Source organism: Pseudochaenichthys georgianus, chromosome 9 (assembly GCF_902827115.2).
Source record: "Pseudochaenichthys georgianus chromosome 9, fPseGeo1.2, whole genome shotgun sequence".
NCBI classification, from domain to species: Eukaryota; Metazoa; Chordata; class Actinopteri; order Perciformes; family Channichthyidae; genus Pseudochaenichthys; species Pseudochaenichthys georgianus.
The window spans coordinates 12,470,885-12,495,851 of record NC_047511.1 but is presented as its reverse complement, the minus strand read 5'-3'; the positions used below and the strand labels follow the sequence as shown (position 1 = coordinate 12,495,851).

Genomic DNA, 24,967 nt, shown 5'->3' with positions numbered 1-24,967 from the left:
ATAACCAGTTTAGGTAGTTTGAGAGGTGTCTCCGTCCTGTCAGATTAGACTTCACTCGCGTTTATGTCCATATCGAGAGAAAGATAAATAATCTGAATTCAGTGTGCAGTTTACTTTGACGCGGGGGTGAGCAGCAGAGGTGGGGAGAGGCGGGGCTATTGCCTCATCATTATCAGAAAATGATCGTATAGGGCGTACACGCGGAGCTGTTGGACCCCCCAGAGCGTTGCGTATGCCGTTCTATCCACCTTGGGACCCGTTATCGTTTCCGCAGTCGTTTAGTGCCGTATTCGGTCGTCCTCGTGTGGCCGAACGGTCTATATGACACTAAACCGTAACGCAAACGACCGTTTTCATCCTCGTGTGGCCGTGGCTTTAAGAGCCAGCTGGTGTCATCTGCATGAACAGCAATTAGGCAATTCAGCACAATGGTTGAAAAGAGGACAAGCCCATAAAGATGAGAAGGCTGTACAAACATCCTCATTGGGCTGTCTTTATAAGGGGACAATTATGTAAAGGGGAAAAAAGACGATGTGGTGCTGATTTTGTTTTTAAACTTTTAAAATATATCTTTATTTTTGAGTGAGGTTTAAACATATATGTATCTAAGGTGAGCAGGAACCTTGGGGAACACATCCGTTTTTAAATATTCTGAACTCAAGGTTCACTAATGAAGACTTTCTTTTTAAACATTGTTCCAAAATGGGAAAGAAAATTCACAAATATGATGCCATCAAACTATCACTTCACTTTACCAAGAAGAAATGTTAGGACTCATTTTGGATTTAACACCCAAAAAATTGATAAAGGCTGTTAGCTTTCCTCTCAGCCAAATCAAATTAAAAAGAAATTCTGGAGCATTCTTACATATCTTCCTATCACAAAAAAAGATAAATACAGAAGGCTCCAGAAAGGCAGTCACTGAAAATTGAGATTAGAATACTTAGTCAGGAAAATTAATCGGGTTGTGACGCCTTTGGGAAGGTTTGTGTTCTCGGAGTGGTTGCTGCTGTTTACTTTTGCACATAAAGCACTTGGGAAATTCAAGTGTGAAAGATGCTGGATAGAGGAAATGTTCTGTCATATTACATGTAGCAGTAAAAGTGAAATACAGCCACTGTACCTGTCTACAGCAATAGCAACCAGAGTGAAGACGGATGCTGACACGGAGATCCCCTGGACCATGCCGCTCATCTTGCAGACCAGGCTTCCGAAAGGCCATCCTGTTGGACAAGAACAACACGTCGCAACAAAACATCAGTGCACGAAATCAGACTGCCTCGAGCACATTCACATAAGAACATTAGAGTATTTGGGAGGCTTTTGCAACAATATATAATTAAGCTGTCTTGAGGGGGGAAAGTCTAAAACGTGTTTAGCCTTCTTTATCAGGGCTGAGATGCTGACAGTGTTTGTGTCTTATTGTAGCTGACTCAAAAGTAACAGAGACTTCAAATGTGTTCAGAGCTTCACTAATACTGAGGGCTAGACATTGCTGCTCCATCTTTAAATCATTTAATCTGTCTCTTGTGAGTCCCACAGATTTATGAGAGAGCAATACATCATTTCTGAAGTATCCCTTTTTTTAGGGGAGGGGTTTGGTGGTCGACAGATGCCGAAGGATTATTGATAATGTTACTTGTAGCAGCCAGTGGAGCGAGGTTCAAAAGAGTTGCACTTTGTTGTGTTCATGTTCTATTCAGTGATAAGAACTTTCGGCAATGGTTAATTATAGCATGACCATGATGTGTTCAATGTTGTCTTGTAAAACATTTTTTATGAAAAAAAGTATGCAAACGGGTAAAGAAAAAAGGGATGTGGGATGTTAAAGCACAGGATTTATATTTTTCTTTAAAACAAATTCTGTGTTAACAATTTGTTATCGAAATGTGGAATTGCACTGGTATTGCTACAAAATAATACATTTCTTGATTTCTGACATCCCTAGTCAGTAAACAGGTCATTATAATTATGTAAAGGTCTCCTATCATGCAAAATGCACTTTTTAATGTCCTTTATACATAAATAATGTCCCTGTGGGCAAGGAGACTCACAACGTGTCAGAAAACAAAACCCTCTCTCTTTTCCTCCGTACCCAAATCTCTCAGAAACAGTGCCATCAGAAACAATGCACGACGTGTTTTGGCCGTAATATGGTCTTTGTTTACATTAGCAAGCATCGCTAACACTCAGAGCTAACCTGTACTGGAGAGAGTATGTGTAAAAAAAGAAACTCACCTTGTGGGAAACCCGCAATAGGAAAAGCATTTGAGCTCCATACTGTTTCAGAAATAATCCTTGATGTGGTTTGGAACATGATATGGCATTTAATCACGGCAGAATGTAGCTCTATCACGGTAGAATTCTGATCAGGCATTAGCTCCGCCTCCTCTTTTTTTTCTTTTTCAAGCTAAGGGCCCAAAATCCACGTTTCTCTAACAGGGCTGAAATAGAGGGATATGAGGGATGTCTAAAATGCATATTGCTAATCATTGCTGACCTTTCAAAGCATGCCCAGTTAATTAGAGATGATAAATATAAACAGTGTATTTATTAACACAAATTCACAATTCTCCTGAAACTTTGGCTCATTAGTAGTAACTTTTACTTATATTGACCTTCTTTGTTTTGTGGGGAACATACTGCAAATAGTCAAATGAGAAACCTTCACTTACAGCTGAGCCATAATTCTTTCCAAAAATGTCTTCTCGGGAGAAAACACCAATCTCTCTGCAACCTCCCACTAACACGATAACGGTTACAAACATAGCACTTATGATTCTTGGTTGTTTTAAGTAAGTTGAATTTAAATTGTTTCAAAACCTTTTCTAAAAACAATTCGTACTATTTATGTACATATCAAATGTGAACTTGTTTTAATACTCACAGGTAAAAGTACATTTGTCTATTTTCCAGATTGCCATTTGTTGAATCCCCTACCTGTCAAGTGAAAAACAATTATCTACTAATGTTTGATTTTTTTTCTTTGCAAAGCCCATGAAGATGTCTAAAGCTATAAAAACTATTTAAAAAGCTATATCATCATGTGTATATGTATAATAGTAAAACATTGACAGAAAACTATTAATTTCACAGAGATTACTTTGATGTCCTTTCAATGAATTTAGCTAAAACATTAACTATAATAAAAAGTCACATGTTGTCTATTAAGCTTGTGATCATGCAGGCCCATTAACCATCATATCATAAACAGTGTCCCTTTCATGTATTCCTTGTGATGCATCTTTCATGGGGTTCATAAATTGCAAGAGATCACTAAGCAGTGATTCAGATCCATTAGAACATTAAATATCCTAATGTTGCTCAAGATAAATGCTTTCTTTGAGAAACAAAAGCAGATTGTTGGGTGTCCAGTCTGACACCCAACAATCTGACATCACTTATTTTTCTATTTTGAGCCAATACGCGGCCAAACACATCACGTCCCTGATAAACATGTCACCCAGAGGATATTTAAGTCTTTACTTTTCTTCTATTTTGATGCTTGTCGTTCTAACTGGTGTGCACTTTTGAGAAGTACACTGTCCTGTCTGACTGTGATTCATAACCCGGGCAAATGTCATTGGCTGTCTGAATGTCCACTCCCTAGTGCTGAAATACATCAGGCTGTCATCACAAAGCTTCCTGGTGGGAATGCTGGTAGACTTCAAGAGCTCACACTCTGATTGACACAGTGCTTCACAGCCCACTGAGTTCAATTTACATTGTGTGATACCAAGTCTGTGCCTTTCCGCAGAGCCTGACTTGCCATCCCCTTTCTTTTTAGCAGGCATCACTTTTTCTGTTATTCCCTCTCTGCTACATTTGAGAAGTGCTTCTCTGACTGCTTCTGGCAGGAACTCCATTTCAAGATAGCAACATTGCTTATTTGTTAAAAACTACATATTTTCCTTTACTGTATATCTTGCTCTACTCCCTGAAGGAGACCTTTCTTTCCTTAAAACTCAGTTTGGTCGGATGATCAGATGTAGGACAAGTTTGCAAATGCCAGTCAACTGGAATGATTAATGTTGCTTCCCCTCCCCCTCCTGTCACATCTCTACTATATGTCACATTCATACTTGGGTGAACAAATTACCTTTCAAAGGACTGCATTTAATAGCAAATCGGTACAGCTCTTATTGTTACTTTTTAAATATATATACACACAATAGAAGCTGCTAGTTCTAAAGTCTAAAGTGCACATCTTCTCACTCATTGAAAACAACATTATGTATGAATATGCACAATATGTTATTGCAAAAGTTTGACTACTGGACATTTAATATCTTTATTCTCTGTGTGAATGCGAAAAGTTTTACTTTTTTTAAATGCGTACATGCAAAAAACTGAGATTTAAGGTGGGATAAGAGGATCTTCGGCAAATGAATATGAAAACCTTTAAACTACAAATAACTCATTTTGTAAATGTAATGTTCAATTAAGCTACACATACACATTTGACCACGGAGCAGATTTATTTAAAAGTTTCTGGTTTACTCTTTGCTATTATTGTCTCGTGCATTACAATAAGAAATGATTACATTCATTTTGTTGAAGCTTTTGTCCAATTGCCTCCCAACAGTGAATCAACTTTGATTAACATCATTTTTGAAGTGAGTAGTGCTTACTTCTTTCCTTGATAACTGTTGGATTACCTCTTAAGTGCACTTTCATTGCATTTTTGCTGACAGGATGGCCTGTTAGACTATAAACAGATGACAGGCTGTGGTTTGATTGGGGACATGACAAACTACAGCATTTTTCACAGCTGAGCCTTTCACAAGCACCAACTTATTCTCCTTAACATCCCCTTAACCTCTGGTTTTGGCAACTAAAATGGATCTGGCCCTTCCTACATCCAGGACATGGTTAAACCGTACACCCCAGCACGTGCACTTTGCTCTGCATCAACCAAACGGCTCGCTGCACCCTCACTGCGAGGGGGACCCAAGTTCCCATCAGCAAAAACACGTGGGTTTGCTATCCTGGCTCCAAAATGGTGGAATGAGCTCCCCATTGACATCAGGACAGCAGATAGCTTACACACCTTCCGGCGCAGACTGAAAACCCATCTCTTTCGACTCCACTTCGAGCAATAGAACTATTAACAAAGCTAATACTAATAAAGGACTGGCTTACCTAAAGCCAGTTGAGTAGCACTTGAAATGTTTAGCTCTATGAAACCTGATGTACTTATATGATTCTGTTTTCTTCAAGTTTGTATTTTGTTGGTCGAATGCACTTATTGTAAGTCGCTTTGGATAAAAGCGTCAGCTAAATGCAATGTAATGTAATGTAATGTAAAACTCAAGTTGTTTGATGGAAAGATTGTGTGTTTGAAGGAAAACCATGATGTTTAATGTTTTATTTATAGGAGGCAGTGTGTCGTTTCCTGTGTTGAAGGCACAGGACACTTGAATCCCAAGTGGATATTCATTAAAATGTTAACAGGGAGTTGAGCATTAATGCTTCCTAGACGCCTATCGCAGGCTTTCCTCCTGCATTTGCACTTTGAAACTTACTGGAAATATAGCCAGCAGCAGGTTGTTACAACCCGGCACATAGGCTGCCGTAAGACAGAGGAACGTTCTGGCTATCTTCATCCAGACAGCTGCCAACCTATTTGGGACCTTTAAATAGTGAAATAAGTAGGTATTATACGAAAAACAGCTCCTTACAACTTCACATATCAGCGGTTCCTAAATGCAGAATAAACAGAAACATGGCGACTGACCAAGGTTCTTCCCCAGCTGTTGCCTGCAGCCAGTAAGGACAATCCAATAGAAAAAGATGCGATCGGAAAGATTTTCTTAGCTGATGCTAGTTCCACATTCAGGACGCAGTCTGAAAACTTTGTGCAAAGATAGATATTCAAAAACGTCAAAGTTTCATTTTCTTGGAAGGAATAAAAAAACAAATCCTTGTTTTTGGCTGACTTTGACAACTGTGTGCATGTCTGTAGTGTTGTTCTGCATCTCACCTCATTCACTGGCCAGGAGCTGCACTTACTGTATGTTTGCTTAGGCATGCATCATGCTACTAAAACAAATCAACACATGTCAACATTTGGTGAACAGATGTATGGCTGTGTTGATTGAAAGTTAAAATCATGATTTTGACACAATAGAAAACCAACAACATTGACTTTATGTAAGTCTTGTATTATGTAGATTAAATCGGCATATCAGGGACAAAGATCAACAACATTTCCTTGGTCGCCACATGACCAAGCCTAATGTTTCGCTGGCCTCGCTGCATCCATCCTTTACTGTCAGGCTGAATCTAAAAGGCACATAACATTACAATTATAATGCTCTACAAGGGATGACCATTTACATGCTAAATACTCAGCGAACTTTGTAACAATGTCAACTTTGTTCACAAAAAGGCTACATTTTGAAAATAAACTTGACATATACATACGCCTAAAGGAAGGAGCTCTTTGGTTTTAAATGGCCCCACGACCTTCCTAGAGCAGAACCCATAGGCTTTCTGTAGCACATATATTGGCTTTAAAATGATGAAAGCTGTAGTATTTTATACTTATGTGTTTGCATCAAGAACATTTGAATTTCCAAATAATGTAATACACTGAATGCGAAATACAATTGTATTTCACCCTAAATGTTAGGGCATGTGTATAATAAGTAACTCTACTCCGTTGAATTAATATGCATGATTGATGTTCTTTTCTATAAGAGTACATTTTATTTTGTGAACAGTATAGGTAAAGATTTCAGAGCTCGCTTATTACTTAAAATAGTCAGATGTGAAAAACTTGACACTACTCTACTGTAGGTTTACTTAAGATATTTAGATGTTTACACTGCTGAAGAAAACTGATTCCAAACCTCAAAAGATATCAGACAGACCTGTTTGGTTATTTAAAAAAAATATATAATTCACTGGGAAGCAGATCTCTTCTTGTTTACTTCCGGAGAGATTTTTTTTTATTTAATAAACCATTACATCCTTTTTAATGTGGAAATCTGATGCAAATATTTGTATTTATTTTTTGATAGCTGTAAGCTTGTCATAATATTTGTAGGATTTCATTCTAAATTATGTAATTGTTGGAGGGATTAAATTACACAAAGCACTGTGCCAGATGGATTTCAGCAAACTCCATGTCCAGGGTCTGTTCCAGATTCAGACTGATTACACTGCTGTTTTAATGCTTCTCTTTTTAAAAGGCAATAGGTGTAACATATGTTGTACCTGTTTAGGCTTGGCACCCAATATGCAATATGTTGATTAATGATGCCATTTAGTGGATGTGCACTCACTGTAATCGCAGCTAATTTATTTGTCTTTATTCTTATAGGCTAACAAAAGAGACATGCTCGCAGGCTTTATTTTGTGATTATTTCCCAGCTGACTGCACTGGAGATTTTAGACAGTTGAGGGCAGACTTGGTTCATCCTAAATCATTATTGCCTTGTTTTTATTGAACAGAAAAGATGAAGTAAGTGCTGTTTCTGTACACAGTAGCCTACTCTCAGCAACGATCTCTCTCGCCTTGAGAAACGCTGCTGTGAGATTTGTATTGTTGAGAGCCAACTGTCGACTCCAATCATCGCAACGTGCCCTGCTCTTATTTATGCATGCAGCGATCACAATTTCAACTCCTCTGAGCCTTCCTCACTTCTGATAACTGCAGCCAAACAATAGATCATTCTACCAACGTCTCAAGGACAGGTTCATATGCCAGCAAATATGTCTTTTAGTAGTGGAAATGGTACTCCATAATAGGTTAAGTCTCAACAGATCACAAAGCAGCCCTGAAGAGGACAAATACCATAGTTGGGGATTAGGGAACAAGGTCATCAAAGGATTAACAAAGCTAGCAGCTCTGGGATTTGTCATGTAACACTAGTATGCTATTTTATTGAAGTACATTTCCAACTTCTTGGTGCTCAACTCTCAATGTAAACATTTATATTTGTATGAATGCACTAGCTCACAGGGTTCTCTGCAAACTTTACATCATGAGTTCACTGAGAATCTTTCATATCCAAGCAATTACTATTGAAATATTGTTTCCTGAAATTAGTAGTGATACACAGCCATGGTTACAGTGTGTACATGCATACACTAATGCACGACGCTGAAGTTGGCTTCCGATTCAGAGCATCCGATTTGGCAGTTAAGAGGAAAGTTAAGGGACATTTAATTTACAGCGCTGAGCGAACGATCCTCCGTGTTTGAACCTCTTAAATCGCTGCATAGCCGATTTATTTGGACTGGATTATCCTAGAGAGGCTAAAGATTCTTTATAACACAGTTTGAGATTTGTGAAACCTTTATTCTATTTGTGGAAATACAAACAATGGAGATTTCAGTGCTTTTTTCGCATCTTCACCACATTAGACCAGGTCCTGATCTGAAACCACTAGACCTAGACTCATCAAATCTGGACTGGATTATCCCACGGAAGCTAAAGATTCTTTATAACACAGTTTCAGATTTGTGAAATCTTAATTCTATTTGTGAAAATACAGAAAAGGGAGATTTCAGTGCTTTTTTTTTTACATGTAGACCACATTAGACCAGGTCCTGATCTGAAACCACTAGACCTACACTCATCAAATCTGGACAGTTGCAGTTACAGGCAAAACATTTCAACAGGAAATTAAATATAGTCTATAACTATTGTTCAAGTGTACTTTTAGCAACAAGCTTTGTTTGCCTAATTACAGTATGTCATCTTGAGTACTTGCTTGGAATGTGAAAAACATTACAAGATTAGAAAATAACACTTGGTAACAATGGTATGAGAAAGTTGGTTCATTGTAATCCTGTCTTCTCTCTCAGAAAAATAATTGCTATTCATATTTTGCTTTAGGACAAAGCAGCAGAAGCTGTTCAAAGTGGATGAAAGACTGAAGGTTAGCCTTTTTCTTTATCTCATGAATCTGAATTCCTTTAACATCTATTTCATTTTGTTGTTTGCTATGAAAAAGTATTTAAGATACGAAAACTTTGTAGCTAAAGAATTATCACCTAAATGAGGAGCATACACTTATTTATTCATTCATTTGTTTAACAGGGACAGTGCACATTAATTAACATTCCTGTAAATGTGCCAGAGTTAGCCAAGAGGCTATTTTTCATCTGTTGTCCCTGGACAGATGTTATAAGTGAACCCAAAACAAATTTCACTTAAACAAGTAAATACAATCAAATTAAAACATGCAACATACATTAATGGAATACTTAAATACAAAGACAGAACAATAAAACAAAACAAAAGAACATGTTGTGATGACCCCTCCCCCCTTCTGCCTGTCTGTGTTCCCTGCCTTGCTGTCCTCTGGCAGGTACTGGGAGTGTCGTCCTGTTTGTGCCCTGCTTGTCCAGCTGGGAGGTTCACTTTCTGATCCTGATCCTGGCCTGCTATAGCAACCTCAGCCTTCCACCTGTGTTTGTATTTTCACAAATAAAATAAAGATTTCACAAATCTCAAACTGGGTTATAAAGAATCTTTAGACCCTCTGGGATAATCCAGTCCAGATTTGATGAGTGTAGGTTTAGTGGTTTCAGATCAGGACCTGGTCTAATCTGGTCTACATGTAAAAAAAGCACTGAAATCTCCCTTGTTTGTATTTTCACAAATAGAATAAAGGTTTCACAGATCTCAAACTGGGTTATAAAGAATCTTTAGACCCTCTAGGGTAATACAGTCCAAATAAATCGGCTATGCAGCGATTTAAGAGGTTCAAACACGGAGGATCGTTCGCTCAGCGCTGTAAATTAAATGTCCCTTAACTTTCCCCTTAACTGCCGAATCGGATGCTCTGAATCGGAAGCCAACTTCAGCGTCGTCACGTCGTCGTCAGATTGCAAGGTATTGGAGCTGATAAATCCTTTATTTGCAAGTGTGGGTGAGTTCTGGTCCTGCACATAATTAGAGCACGAAATATCTGCTAATTACAGATGTTTGTGGATAGGATTTTCTAGAATGTTAGCGTATGTCTTTGCATTACGCTTCAACTGAGACTGACTGTAATTAGGAAATTAGCTTGTAAATGTATCTTGTCATGAAGCGAAAGTATTTGACGAGGGAAGATTAATACTTAATGTATGCATCCTTCATGGTACCATGAATGTCTTAAAGGAATGGTCCACTCATTAGATAATTAATCAAAACTTCAGTATTTAGTGAAACGTTATGTTTAAACCATACCCTGAAGAAATCAGCGATATTCCCCGGTAAATAATGATTTTATAGCTCTTTTTTATCAAGACCTGTATATTCCGTCTGGCCGCCGCCATGTTTGCCATTTTCAGTAGTCACGTGATGGTCGTGACGTCATCCATGCGTTCACTTTGTCAACACACGGAAACATGGTGGAGTTTCAGTTCTGACTCGTCAGCAGAGGAACAAGTTTTGACCAATGTGAAGAGATTGGATGGGGGAATTCATCCATACATATCAGTATGACAATACGACACCCTCTGTCCTAAGACCCTCACATCGTACAAGGAAAAACCTCCGAAGAAAACCCACAGTTTAAAGGGAACATGGGAGAAACCTCAGGGAGAGCAACAGAGGAGGGATCCCTCTCCCAGGACGGACAGACGTGCAATAAATGCCGTGTGTAAATTGAAAAGATAATACATTTGCAACATAGGTAGTCCAAATGTTTGGAAATGCATGTGTGTATAATGGGAAGATGATATAAGATACTATATGTATGCATGTAGTACCACCCTTGCTAGCGATTCCCTCTCTAGTTTAGCATACTCAGCTTCGTTGTCCCTGGCCATAGAATCACGATTTTATGGGGCCGGAAAAAACTGGGGTAAAATACACACTAGCCGGTACTACGCTATATGGAAAGGCCACCAAAAACTGTCCTGGCCTGGACGTTAAAACGGGGCTAGCCGCTGCAATGGAAATGCGCTATAACATACCTTATTCTTACTCCGAGCACTACTTCTGCTCCTCCGTCGCTTCACACTTGCAGAGGGCGATTTCTCAACTGGCCGAACTGGTGTCCTGGTCGGTGATGACACCAGAAAGACCGATGGTACTGCATCTCCATTAAGTAATGGTTGTTCCATAAATCCCATGTTATGTTTGATCATACTCTCAAGAGTAGTCGTCCGGAAATGTGAAATGTTCGCTGCATACATGAGCCTGTAAATCTCTCAGTTCGGGCCGGCCACATTTCGCTAGCCACTGCCTCCGAATGTACTTCTTATGCTTACCTTTTGGCAACAGATGGAACCGAGCATTCCGTGGATTGTTCCTATCCGAATTGTGGCAATATTTCGCGATACAGTGAGGCATATTTGAATAGAGAAACTACAGTAAATAACATGGAGATCAACGTGTCTTCGAAAACCAAACGCATGGATTACGTCACGTCCGGGAAATGGCGGCGCCCACAGTGTTGATGTTATTTCGGTATATAATCAGTTTAAAATCACTGATAATGTCATCGGATTAAAAAAAAAAAAGAGAGACTGGCAGAGACGGGTCTGTTTTATCGGATGATAATTTTTAAAAAATGAGTGTCATGAGCATACCATTCCTTTAAACATAGTTAATGGCACTTATTTTTGAATTCTGTCATGGGACATGAGCCTATTCGACAAGTGGGAAATTGGACCTGTTGTTAGTTGTAATGACACAAACATTCAGGCGATCGATTTTTCCTTCGAAGACCATGAATGCTTGTTCCAATTTCACAGCCTCCATACCTTTATTTGTTAGCACATTTCAATCTGTGTAGAAACGGCGAACTGTCAATGAAACAGCCAGCTTGGCTAATATTCCTTGCTTTGAGAAAAGTTAAACACGTCAAAAACAACAACACAGTGAAAGCTTCAAATTAGGGTTCTGCTCACCTGTAATTATGTTGTCAAGAAGTGTTGTGGGCATGCAGAAAATCCCAACCAGGAGGTCGCTCACAGCAAGGTTCAAGATGAACAAGTTGGTGACAGTCCGCATGTTTTTGCTCCTCAGCACAATGAAGCACACCACTCCATTTCCCACCATGCACACGAGGAAGATCAGCAGGTAGGACACGATGAAGATGGATGCGGTGGACGGCCGGTGCAGGTAAAATCCAACATAGGTGACGTTGTTCCTCGGTATGAAGGACTCCACCGAGGAGTTGTAAAATGTCCAGTTGTCATAGAGTTGAGTCAAGTTGTCCTCAAGTCCTTTGTTCATTTTAAACCTAAGAAATGAGGGATGGCTTTATGGTCAATCACTTTATTTTCTGAGGCCATATTGAAGACTATTAGAGTATTTAAAGGTGGGGTAGGTAAGTTTGAGAAACCGGCTCGAGATACACTTTTTTTTATATTCCATGGAATGCTCTCAACGTCCCGATAGCAATGAATATCTTAAGTGCTTTGACAAAAAATCCGTAAAAAAATGTCATCTGTGGAAGCCGGGGCGCTGTAAAAAGCACGACTAATCATTGTAGCCGGCCCGGCTAAAGTAACTGGATGGCCTACCTGCCTGTCAGCCTTCCATCTGCACAAACTTATCTCGTGCCCTCATTGGTCATGTGTGTGTTGGAGGAGGGGCTCTGTAAGGAAGTGGCAGATTTTTTCCGGCTGTGTATTTTCAAGTTCTAGTGCACTCTAGCTGGTTTCTCCAAAAGTACCTACCCCATCTTTAAGTCAGCTTTAAATAATGAAGAAAAAGACAAAACCCTAAAATGGAACACCAATACATTTTTCTGTAATCTTGCTTCTGTGCATACATACATATGTATATATGTAAACGTTTTAGTTTTTTATTCAACACTTGAGGCATCAGAGTCACTCACATATGGGATTTTTGATTTCTCAATGATGTGCCTCTTAGCTCCTCCGGCTTTTGTTCTGCTTTATAATCTCATCACTATTATCTTTAAGGACGTCCCAAGTCTTAAAATCTATCACAAGGACAGAGGAGCAAGAAGGGTCCCAGGAGCAGATATGATCGAGGGATCTAAGTGTTTTGGGCACCTGCATTCAAGATGTATATTTATTTAAATGTGGGATCAAACACTTCCCTTTACTGTCAGCGCTATTCTGACCCAATTCCGTAACATTCCGACTGGATATTATTAAAGCTGTTGAATGCTGCTACAACCAATTCAACTGATTTTCTTGACATGATGTTTACAAGTGCAAAGGGCTGCTAAAATATCTATATCTAAAAATATCAATAGGAACATTGCTTTGCACTCAGCACTCATTCTTCTTCATGTTGTCATAAAGATAGCAATGTGTTTGTGTGTATATTATAAATCACTCATCAATTTAAATATGTCTTATAGTATAGTAATTTGTTGTAGTGCTTTACCTTAAAGAATATATTAAATAATGTGTGTGTGTGTGTGTGTGTGTGTGTGTGTGTGTGTGTGTGTGTGTGTGTGTGTGTGTGTGTGTGTGTGTGTGTGTGTGTGTGTGTTTGCATGTGTCATTAAAATAATACAAAAATAAAAATATGGCATCCGTACATTCTTGCCACATCTATGCTACTTTGTGAATTGAATTATAAGTAAACATATAAGTTGTCATAAACGCTGTTATGCTAATGTTACAGATCATAACAAACAGCGGTAAAACAATTCAATGAACGGCCGAAGCAGCTTTGACAAACATATTTAATTAATGTTACTTTAAAATGACGCCTCGGAGACAAAGATGTCTCATTTTGTTAAATGCTTTTTGCATCCATCTAGGAAGGGAGGATGTACAAACTCAGAAGTGAGCAAGGCCTTGAATCCCCTTTTATACGTTTCATTTGGTAAATGTTTAAGTGAATCTTTCACACAGCTAGAGCAGCCCCATTACTAATAACATTGACCACCTGATGGATTTCAACTCAAATAGTCACTTTCCTGCAGCTTTGGTTGGGACTACCCATGCTGAGGCAAACTGCAGAGTCCAAAGATCAATCAATCAATCAACAACTTTATTAATCCCACAAGGGGCAATTGGTTATGAGCAGCAGTTTGTCATGTACACAGGCAGGAACATACAAGAAGAAAACACACAGATACACCCGGGAGCACAGATGTGGATAATTCCAATTTACACTATAAATAGTTCAAAGCATCACAACAAGTTAAAAGCCTTTTCAATAATTTAAAAGCTTGAGTGCAGAAGGGATGAATGATTTAGAAAAGTGATTAGTCCTTTGAGCAGGTCGAGCATATCTACGCCCTGATGGCAACAGACGAAATTCATGTGAAAGTACATGACCTGGAGAGTTCAGAATGCTCTCTGCTTTCCGCAGAATCTGTTGGTTACAGAAGGAATTTAAGTCTCTCTGTTTCACGCCGATGATCTTGGAGCAGGTTTTAACAATGCTGTTCAGGCTGTTCCTGTCTTTCAGTGTAAGGCTATGGAACCAGCAGATAAAAGAAAAACAAATAAGGCTCTCAATGAATGCTTGGTAAAAAATGACAAAGAATGAAAGGCCTGACAGAGAAACAAAGCATGACACACACAGCTGCTCCCAGGTCGCACCAGCGTGAGCGCCCTTTTCAAATTGCGTGTAGTCATTTGATCCATTGCTAATATTACAATTAAAATCTCTAAAATATTGAGTAGTGCAGCTAATTTTAGTTGCACTTATATGACATTGTCCCATCATTTCCATTAATATGTAGAGTGTGCATAATTCATCATATCACCAGCGCTTGTATGGAAACCAGGCACATCAGCTCTTTCGTGTTTCATAATGAAAAAAATATCGTAGGCTACACATCAGAACGATAATGCCAAAAGTAAAGTCATCAAGTATCCAATCAACTCCCTTACAATCTGACGTGTTAATCTTAATTAATGTAAGGCGAAGCCAATTGGTAGAGCACATACAAAAATGGCTATTCATCTAATCCGACTGCACTGGCTGCTTTATACAGAGAAGGGGACGTGGCGGGATATATGACGGGCCTACTTACCCTCAGCTGCCCTCATCTACTTTTAATTTGGTTTTTGGTTTTCTAAACTCCCCAAAATGATGTTAAACAGCCCTCAGAGTAGGGGCTTTAGCTACTTGCAGGTGAAGAGAGCAGAGTTAGCAGCAGAGTGAGGTTGTTTGGTCTTGAGAGATTACTGTGAACTCAGAGCAATGTCAAAGTCAATGACAGATCCTCAAACAAGAAGGCAGCGACGCATTTGCATCTGTTTTCTCACTCTTCAGGAACCAGTGCCTTGTTCTGTTTTTGGATTGAGTTTTAATGACTGTTCAAATAAAGAAACTGAAACTGAAGCTATGATTTTTACAATATATTGATCTGCCTTATTTTTTTTTATTTGTTGCCTGAGCTACAAAATGTCCAAAGCATAAGGTGACAACAAGATATTGAGTCTTTGAAAATGTAATATGAAAAAGTACCAACTCAGTACAATTCAGACATGTTTATAAATTGAAAAGAGAATCTTTGGCATCTTCCCTCGAAAAAAAGACTTGGTTGCCAAGAAATCGATGAAACATTTTCTTTGGTAAAACCATTGGTCAAAAGGTTTTTTTTTATCATTGAATAATCTTTTAGGCTATTTATTAACAATACATGTTTTCTATGGTTTATTGTAATAATTGGGAATCAAATATCATTGGATTATCGTCCAATTTTTGGTTTAAACAACTTATTTCACACATTCATCTTAAATCAGGTATTTTCTTACATCTTTTTGAGATTATTAAATATTCATATTCCTCATTCAATACTATGATTCAGAACCATGTAAGTGCCTTAAGACAGACCTCCTACATTCTCCTGTCGGTTTGAATTCATTGGGTTGCTTTTTGATCACTTGCATTAGTCTGCAGTTGTCACATGTGTGGAAAAATCAACCATTACCATCTCTCACTTACTGCAAATCAACAAAGGGCGACTACAGTAAAAATAATCAACATGAAATCTTCTTCAGGAATCCCAAAAGGCTGTTTACATGACCATTTATTTTTTGACAGTATTCTCAGTAGTCCTTGGAAACACCATCTGCTGTCTGACTCCCTTCTAGCACCATTCGAAAGTGACACATACCAGAAAAAAGTAAATGGCTGTTGTTTGCAAGTGGAGAACAAAATGGGTCCGGAAAGGCAGACACGATCTCGGTCCCTAACAGCTGTGTCTGTGGTGTACAAGTGTTTTTGAAGTGGAATTAGGGGATGTTGTGATGTTGTGGGATGTTGATCTGCATCAGCGTAAGTAGCTGTTGTGATTATGAATCCTGCTCATTATGTCTGATTATAAATGTGTGTGATATCCATTGAATTATGGGGATGCTTGAAGACAATAGCAGAAGCTAGATGGAACAACGTGTGTGTTATGTCATGCTGACCTTCTGGGTAGACTAATTGTTTATAGCTCTGTCACTTTTTCTGATAATGTAATCACCCACGGGAAAATCGTTCTTTAAGCTTACTGCTGCTTCCTTTTGTGGGGAGGAGCTGAACACTGAAGAAGCAATGGACAAAGGCGGAGGCTAATTAAAGGAAGTGAAGATTTTCAGAGCTCTTAAATGTGCCATATTAAAGGGCTTATTATGGAATGTCAGATGCAGGCGTGTGTGAGGTTGTGTATCTGAGACGCAGTTTGTATTTAAGGATTTTAAGCACGCTGAAAGGAAGGTAAGGCAAGGCAAGGCAAGTTTATTTATCGAGCACTTTTCAACGCAAGGCAATTCAAAGTGCTTTACAAAAAAAAAAAAAATTAAAGACATTAAGCATTAAAAAATAAAAGCTAATCAAATAAACATTAAGGAAAAATACATGGATAAAAGTTACAGTGCAGTCTAAAATATAAATAGTTCAATTAAACATTACAAGAAAAAGTACATGGATAAAAGTTACAGTGCAGTTTAAGATATGAATAGTTCAATTAAAAGCAGCGACAAAAAGAAAAGTCTTCAGCCTGGATTTAAAAGTAGTAAGAGTTGCAGCGGACCTGCAGGTTTCTGGGAGTTTGTTCCAGATATTTGGAGCATAATAACTGAACTAGACGTTTTTAGGACAACAATTATACACTTACTGAGACATTTGATCACAGCTTGTTTACTTTGAGACAAAATAAGTTTGCTACATTATGTGGACACACATTTGTGGTGTTTTTCTGTGTCAATGATTTTCTCCTTGCTTTTTGAAGGAGACTTTGAATGTGTAAGCATCAAGCAGCAAGAGAGAACTAAAATGGACATATAGGACTGCCTAATGCTAAAATCTCCCAAGACCCTGATAAATATCTTTTTCGTAATCATGAGAATGAAAAAAAAGTTTTGATGTAACTGAATACCTTTATAGAAAAACACTATGATAATATGTTATGCTGTGATGGTTTCCAGCAGAGACTATAATTTTTCCAATATGATGCATGAGATTTCTTTTCTTATTTCAGAGAGTAAATGTGTGACTATACCTCGAGGATGTGGAGCGCTCACAGTATTCAATTTGTTTAGTACGTGATGATTGAGAAATTGTGCGGTTTAATCACATTTCACATACTTCCCATTACCTTTTTCCTAAATCTTGATACCTGAGCCCTGCAATGAACCTGGTGTGACGGATAGTTCCAGATGACATGTTCACATCAGAAATGAACATCTGTCCTTACATCAAATTTAAAATCTCTATCTTTATCTCCATAAACTCTTGTTGTTGTATGTTTGTTTAAGGTTTATATAGTGTTCTAGAGTGTATGTGCCTGTGAGTGCTTTTGTGTATTTGTATGCATTAGGCAACTCTATCGTTTACTTAAGAATAATTACTCATTAAGCAGAATGGCTCTTTTGAAAGTGTTATATTATAGTATATTACCTGTTTTTATCACAAACAAATACATTTAAGGTTTTGTTATGTTAAAATGTGTCAATGTAGAACATAATTTGAATACTTGTTGGCCCCTGTTGCCCTCCCCCTAGAACCGCCCCTGGGGTAAATTAGTGTGTGTATACAGTATATATACACACTATATATACGATATATATATATCGTAAAACACATGTTATTTATGTGAAAGAGAAGCTAGTAACTTCAACTGTCAAATAAATGTAATTTTTTGTAGAATATTTCCCTTGTAATTGTAGTGGAGTACTGTACAAGTAAAACTAGCAGAAAATAAAATACTTAAGTGAGGTATAGAACCTAGAAATTCTACTTAAGTACACAGCACTTATCATACAAATACTTAATTACTTTCCACCACTGCTTTCCGTCTCACTAAACATTGATTTAACGTCCTGTGTAGCACAGTTTGGCAAATTTTGATTATGAAATCTGTAAATGGATGAGTAATGACTTATTTCTTAGTATCCATTAATAACAAGAGAAGGGCATCCACCCTCCCTGATGGATGTTGTTGTTTCGCTCAGTGTATTTGCATTATTTGTTTAGCCGGATAGTAATTGTAGTCGTGTAGCGTTTTTGCCCCTGCAGCTAACTTGAGTAATTTTGAGGTTTGAATGGAAGTCATTAGTAATAAAGGTCTAAAGGTGGTGGGAGAGGCATGAGGGAAATTACATTCTCAGGGGACAGATGCTAATCAAAATGGAAATGTTTAATCTTCAGCAGAATTATCAAGATTTCTATGATAATCTTGATTTGTAGCAAACATCTGGAATGAAATAGTGGAAGAGCCATGTAAACTGAACATGTTAAATGGCATCATAACCACTGAGGCAAAATGTGTTTAGAAATAGTGCTTAATATCCAAATACTATCTGGAGAGATACTTGCTGAACAATGATTGCACTGAAGTTGACCCAGCTATCTAAAATTGCAAACAGTGCTGGTTCACAACGGTCCACAGAAACCATGTTCTGCAAAATATCACAAATATGACATTTTACCTTTTTTGGAAGTGCTGTTTTTCTCTTACGAGATGTATAAACACGATATACTTTAAAGGGACACAAACCAATAATAACCTAGGGATGCAACAATCGATATTTTTCATTACCAATTATGTATTTGACTTATCAATAATTGATTTAAATAAACCTCAATTAACATATCAGGGGGAAATGCAGACTGCATGAAACTGTTAGAATAAGGTCTACAAACCCATATTTTTCCACTTTAAATAAATATTTTCTTTGTTACAGTGTCGTTATATTTCAGACAATCTCCTTCCCTTGCAGCATGCATGGAAAAAAATGTGTGCGTGTGTGCGCGTGTTTTCAGCGAGCCTCTCCTCAGCTTCCAGTTGAACAACCTGCATCTCTCACAATGGAAACGGTCAAATGCCAGTTGACGTTTACAGGATAAATGTATACAATATACATTGCAATGTCTAAACAGGTCAAGTCACACGATAAAAAAAAAAACACCACAAGGTGACAATATTCCTGTTCATCACGACCTCAACTCTTAGCCTCCAGCCCCCAGTGACCGACATGTGCCGCAGCTATGCCTCTTCACATCAATCTGCTCCGGCAGACAGGACCACACTGTGTGCCAACATTGCGCGTCTAACCGTCGCTGCACTTCTCATGCGCCCATGGGAAAATAACGGTACCCAGGGCTGTTGTTCCGATGTTAGTTCTCCTCTGCTGTCAACTTTGCGCGTACATTTGCAAAGGATGCAAACATGAGAAGTTGACTGTGCGCAAAAGATAACTCACACGACTGACCACTTCTGGACAAAGAGGTTGCTGTCCTGCGTCCAAATGATCTGTGCACCGAAGCGGAGAAAACTGGCAGGATGGAGAACAGGACGCTACTGTATGACCTGAAAGCCGTGCGCCTCGATAACCTATAACAATCACTTCACGATGATTGTACAATGAGTAGCCTACCGTTCAAACTGTAGGGGGGAAAATGGAATGTTCAGCGACAAACATCCACAGTTTTAACACAAAATACTGTTGAACTAACTCGTCTTACCTTGGTTGGTTTCAAATCTGGAGACAGGCTGCGCAATCCGAGGAAAAGAAAAGTAAACAATTTCTACTTCCCTCTTAATGAAACATACGTGGATGAAAGGGAAAGAAACACACAGACAGAGCATTTAAAAAAGAGTAGGCCTATGAGTATGAGTCCGGTGTCGCGTGCGTCGCTGCGAAGCGCTTCATGGATGTGTTACAGGATGCGCTCAGAGCGCGAGTGGAGGATTTTCAGTCGGAGACGTCCGATGTTGATGCCATGACGTCGGGAGTGAAAGGGGTGGGATGAGAAGTAGATGAATAGACTAATGCATGGGCGTCGCAGCCATTATATGATGGTGGGACAAGTCCCCCCCACTTTTTGAAATGATTAGTTTAGACCATAGACTATATATCAGAGCCATAGAGATATAAGAGTTACGACACTCGTTGATGTCGCCGCCAGCCGGTCACGTGGTTTATGTATGCCGGGATAGTTCCAAACGCACTTCCGTGGCAATGCTTCTCTATAGAGGCTTCTCAATACTCAAATTTCCCCTCCTCGACTCCTCGACTCCTCGGTCCTCCGGTAGTGACCCGGAAATGAATTTCAGCGCGCCATTTTGAAGGACGTCTCATTTATCTAAATGCACACCGAGGACCGAGGATCGAGCGTCGAGGAGGCTCTCTGGAGGAGCTATAACCGAGGATACACTGATGGTTCCTCCACGGCTCCTCCGCGGATGCATTTCCGGGAACGGTGGAGGCGTGACACACGGCCGGACTTATCTCAGCCAATGACAGCTCTGCATGCATCCCCTGGATATTATTTTAGAAACTGCTCTCATCGCAACGCGATGTTTACAGTGAGAACAGCTGTGAGGTCCTGCAGAAAGCAGAGCAGTGTGTAAAATAAATATCACTCAGTATAACAGACCTACTCTCTTTATTTGCTTTAGTTTAGTAGATATATACAAACAAAGAGTCGATATTTTTCTAAGAACATTTAGTGCTTCACATACTAAAATACACAACGGCTGTAGCCTGATTATGCTTTAGGAGCTTAGGTGTGTATGGTACAGTGTGTAGGTGTGTGTGTGTGTGTGTGTGTGTGTGTGTGTGTGTGTGTGTGTGTGTGTGTGTGTGTGTGTGTGTGTGTGTGTGTGTGTGTGTGTGTGTGTGTGTGTGTGTGTGTTGTGTGTGTGTGTGTGTGGTACAGTGTGTAGGTATGTCCTGTACAGTGTGTAGGTGTGTGTGTGGTACAGTGTGTGCGCAGATGCGGCGGACAGACAGGTCTCAGTTGGTTTGGTGTCCTCTGCTTACTTTTAATACTTGCAAATACAACTTTTGGCCCGTAATTTCAATTCCCCATTTCAGCGACCAGAGAGAGAGGGGGGGGGGGGATATATCCAGTCTCTGATTGTGTTACGTTATTATGAGAGTGCTCTCATACTTTAAATTGCATATATTTATATAAATATATTTGTGTGTGTGTCCGCATCTGTAGCCTGTTATTGTCTCATTATACCGCACTCTCAATGAATTCAAGGTAAATATGTGGGGGAACAATGTTCAGCTGATCTAACAGAGATTATAAAATATGACAAAACACTCGACAGCTGATGCAGCTGTTGCCACGTAATAATGAACGGACGTCGCTTTAATATGACCGCTCAGAGGAGAGGAGTTCTCATTTCTTTAAACGTCTGCTGCTTCCCCTCCTCTTTCCCCGGTTCCCCTCCTCGGTCCTCCGCTCGCATCTCCTGTGGGCGGGACTAAGTCTCGAGGAGGGGAGTCGAGGAGGGGAGTCGAGGAGGGGAAATTTGAGTATTGAGAAGCCTCTTATGGCAAAAACAGCACAAACATGGTCAAAATAGTCATAGATTAAACCAACGCTGTTATTTTTTAAAGATTGCTTTCATATTTACATGATGTGGTTACACTTTGTATGGATTGGCAATATTTACAAGTTTAGTTATTTAACGATATTTTGAGGGGAAAGTGTGGTAGCACAAGCAGGCTATGTTGCTGTCACTGTCAGGTCAGTCACGTCCGTAGTATAGTTGCGCTGCGCTGTCATGTTCTTCTATGGGACAGACAGACAGCAGCGATTGCGTTATTGAATAGTAAATATATATATTAAAAAAACACACACACCCAAGTACTTTTTCAGCTGTAATTGCATTATTGCATACTTTTTATTGACAGTTTTGCATTTGGAGAGGCAGGGTGACAACGGAAAGCTTGGTAGCCTATTACTTATTAAGAACAGTGTATGGAAAAAGTGATGTGTGTTAGAACAAAACAAAGTCAAATGAATGAGAAGGAGAACAAAGAGGGTTAGGGTTCAACAGAAAAAGATTAATTCAGCCAAAAAACACAATTTTGATTAATCTAAAGTGTAAAACAATCTTCAACACAGACCAAATGAGTGCCCTTGGACAACAAAATATATGGTGGGGCAAAGAAACGATAAATTAAATTGAGAGAGTGGGAGACTGAAAATGATACTATGATAAATATTCAAACTATTTACAAAACTATTTACAGAAGCTCCTGTTCAACAGAGCAACACAAACAGGTTTGTCAACAATAACAATTAAAATGACGAGGCCACCTTGCCAGGGGGAGGTGATCCAGCGACGAGACAATAAAGCAATTCATATTAAGTTCTGTTGAGACACCACAGGATATAAAACCTTCCAAGCGATGACCTCTCCTCACCTTTCACCTGTATTTCCTCAGGAGACTCAGGTCCTTCAACGTCTGCAGCACAATAAGCGCCCACCCACAATTGTTGTTCGCACAAGCATAATTGTGCGAACAACAATTGTGGGTGGGGGGGGGGGGGGGCATTTTACAAATATTTACAAACAGCTATTTACAAAAAAGCAACTATTTACAAAAAAGCAATACAGAACTCTAGTCTAGGGCATCCAGGGGCCTAATCATTTTGAAAAAAACAAGAAGGTTCCTTTGTGAAAGGGACATCCTCTTCATCTGTTTCCTGGGCCCTAAAAAGCAGAGCAAGAATAGGAACAGTGGTGAATAATGGGAGAGAATACAGCTGGGAGCCGACTGAACAGAGGACATAGCAATATTCATGTTAAAATGTTAGCACAATAAATATTATGGCACTTTCGTTTATATTGCATTTTAATAGATCAGTTGTCATACATAGCATTTGGGTGCTCTAATCGATCCGAGAAGGGGTTCCGGATGTATGGCTTCCCTAAGGACGTAGAGCGAAGGAAGAGATGGATGGCAATGGTCAACAGACAAAACCTGTGTCTGACAGAGGACAACAACAGCAGAAAACTCTGTCATGTAAGTAATGTTCACAGAGGTGACATGACATATTTCCAAGTGTAGAGAATTATGACTCTTCAATGACATTTGAAGTGTGCAGGGGAAACTGATCAAACCTACCTACCCACAGGTACACTTTGAAGACGACCAATATATTGGCAACAAATCAGGAGGAAATTTGAGGTTGAGGCCAGATGCTGTTCCAACAGTATTTATACATCGGCCTAAACCGAAAAGGAGAAAATTCACGTCAAGGAGTATGCCTCCAGCTGTCAGGAATAATGACCACACCTATTACTGCACATCAAACATTGGTATGATATATGAAGCTAACAATGTTTCCCATGTTATATAATTCAAGGATAGACTACACTCCTAATGCAACTTTCAGATTATACAGCTTCAAAGCTACCAGGGTTCAGGGATTCTCTGAAGACTCATATACCACATGTACATAATCTACAGATTTCTTCATACTGTAACATTGCCAATAGACGAACTTAGATGAATGTCACTATAGGAGTATAGTGTACCCTTAAATGACAATAGGTGCACATGTAAAGGCAGCATACACATATAACAGCCATTGCCTTGTTATTGTTACAGAGATTCAGGGAGATATTGAGGTGGAGTTCCAAGGGAATGAAAGGGACATCACAGACAGAGAGAGTGAGACAGATGTCAGCAGACTGCCAGGGGCCAGTATGTCAGGGGCCGACAATCAAGAGGCCACCTTACCAGAGATCAGTGTGCCAGGAACCAGTCAGTCAGGGGTCAGCTATGAAGAGGCCAGTTTGCCAGGGTCAGGTGCTCCAGGGACCAGACTGCCAAGGGCCAGTTGTGACCGGGCTCACGTGGAGGATCTAATGAGGCAACTGAGAAGGGAGAGATTACTAAGAAAGAGAGCCGAGAGGGCTCTGGTAAACCAGAAGAGGATTCATTCGGCATTAAAAAAAAAAACACAATTTGATTAATCTAAAGTTTCAAAAAATCTTCAACACAGACCAAATTAGAGCACTTGGGCAATCAAAAAAAGGTGGGATACGGTGGGGGAAAGACACCGTGAAAAAAGCAATACAACTAAGGTTCTGTTGTGGCACTACAGGATATAAATGAGAGAGCTGGTCTGCTGGTATTAAAATAATTTAAAAGGGGTGCACTTTACCGTCCATCAGATGAGGTTTTCCCCCGGGTTCAGAACGTGGAGCAGCTGTTCCGTGTGAGGATGAGCGATTCCCTCATGGAGTCCTCAAATGCAGTGTCACAGCTGGAACAAGAAGCCATGTTGCTGGACAGCAACCTGCCCTCATGCCATGACCTGAAGAAAAAAATCCTCTCAACATACATCAGGCTGAGGTTAAGGATTGCATCAAAGTGCATCAGGGCTGAGAGGAAGGATAAACATAAAGGGTATCTTGGCAGCAAGAGTCAGAGTAAGAAGGCAAAGAAGACCCAACAGACCTCTGCACCGAAGGTCATAACATCTAGGCCACTGCCAAACACCTTACTCGTTGCCATCGATGTACTTGGCATCTCCATTCCCGGTCCTCCGTCAGCAGCCTCCAGCAGCAGCCCCCTCCTTCAGCAGCAGCAACAGCCATATGAGGCTGAATAAAAAAAAAGTGCTAATTATTTTTTTTAAAGTGTTTATTTTGTTTAAAAATAAACATTTTGGATGCATGACCATGTTTTAGGCTCATCCTTCATTCACTGCTGTAGAGTAGCCTATTCAGTAGGCTATTATATTTTTAAGACTGAATAATACCTTTGAAGAACAATCATTAAATTAGTGTGTATATTACAATACAAAGGAATCTATCCTAGCATGCCA

The 24,967-nt window shown here is 39.4% G+C and overlaps 1 protein-coding gene and 1 long non-coding RNA gene across 4 annotated transcripts in view; both read right to left on the bottom strand.

Moving 5' to 3' along the window:
- Nucleotides 1–20,050, bottom strand: part of npffr2a (neuropeptide FF receptor 2a) — a 36,063-nt gene extending 16,013 nt beyond the window's left edge. Inside the window, exons 1-3 of the mRNA XM_034091684.2 lie at nt 19,850–20,050; nt 11,860–12,194; nt 1,124–1,223 (exon numbers count right to left, since the gene is read on the bottom strand). Of these exons, the coding sequence (XP_033947575.1) occupies nt 1,124–1,223; nt 11,860–12,187 (428 nt within the window). The 5' untranslated portion in view covers nt 12,188–12,194; nt 19,850–20,050. The remainder of the gene's footprint in view (nt 1–1,123; nt 1,224–11,859; nt 12,195–19,849) is intronic.
- A 2,667-nt stretch (nt 20,051–22,717) lies between these two features.
- Nucleotides 22,718–24,322, bottom strand: LOC117451861 (uncharacterized). Of its 3 annotated transcripts, XR_011643738.1 has the most exons (5): nt 24,302–24,322; nt 23,875–24,011; nt 23,261–23,360; nt 23,005–23,118; nt 22,718–22,841 (listed from the first exon to the last, which is right to left on the bottom strand). It is a non-coding gene; the product is annotated as an uncharacterized lncRNA (long non-coding RNA). The 3 variants fall into 3 exon arrangements; XR_004552730.2 differs by lacking the exon at nt 24,302–24,322 and having other exon boundaries at nt 23,257–23,360; nt 23,875–24,287; XR_004552731.2 differs by lacking the exon at nt 24,302–24,322 and having other exon boundaries at nt 23,875–24,284.
- Nucleotides 24,323–24,967: the final 645 nt, after the last annotated feature.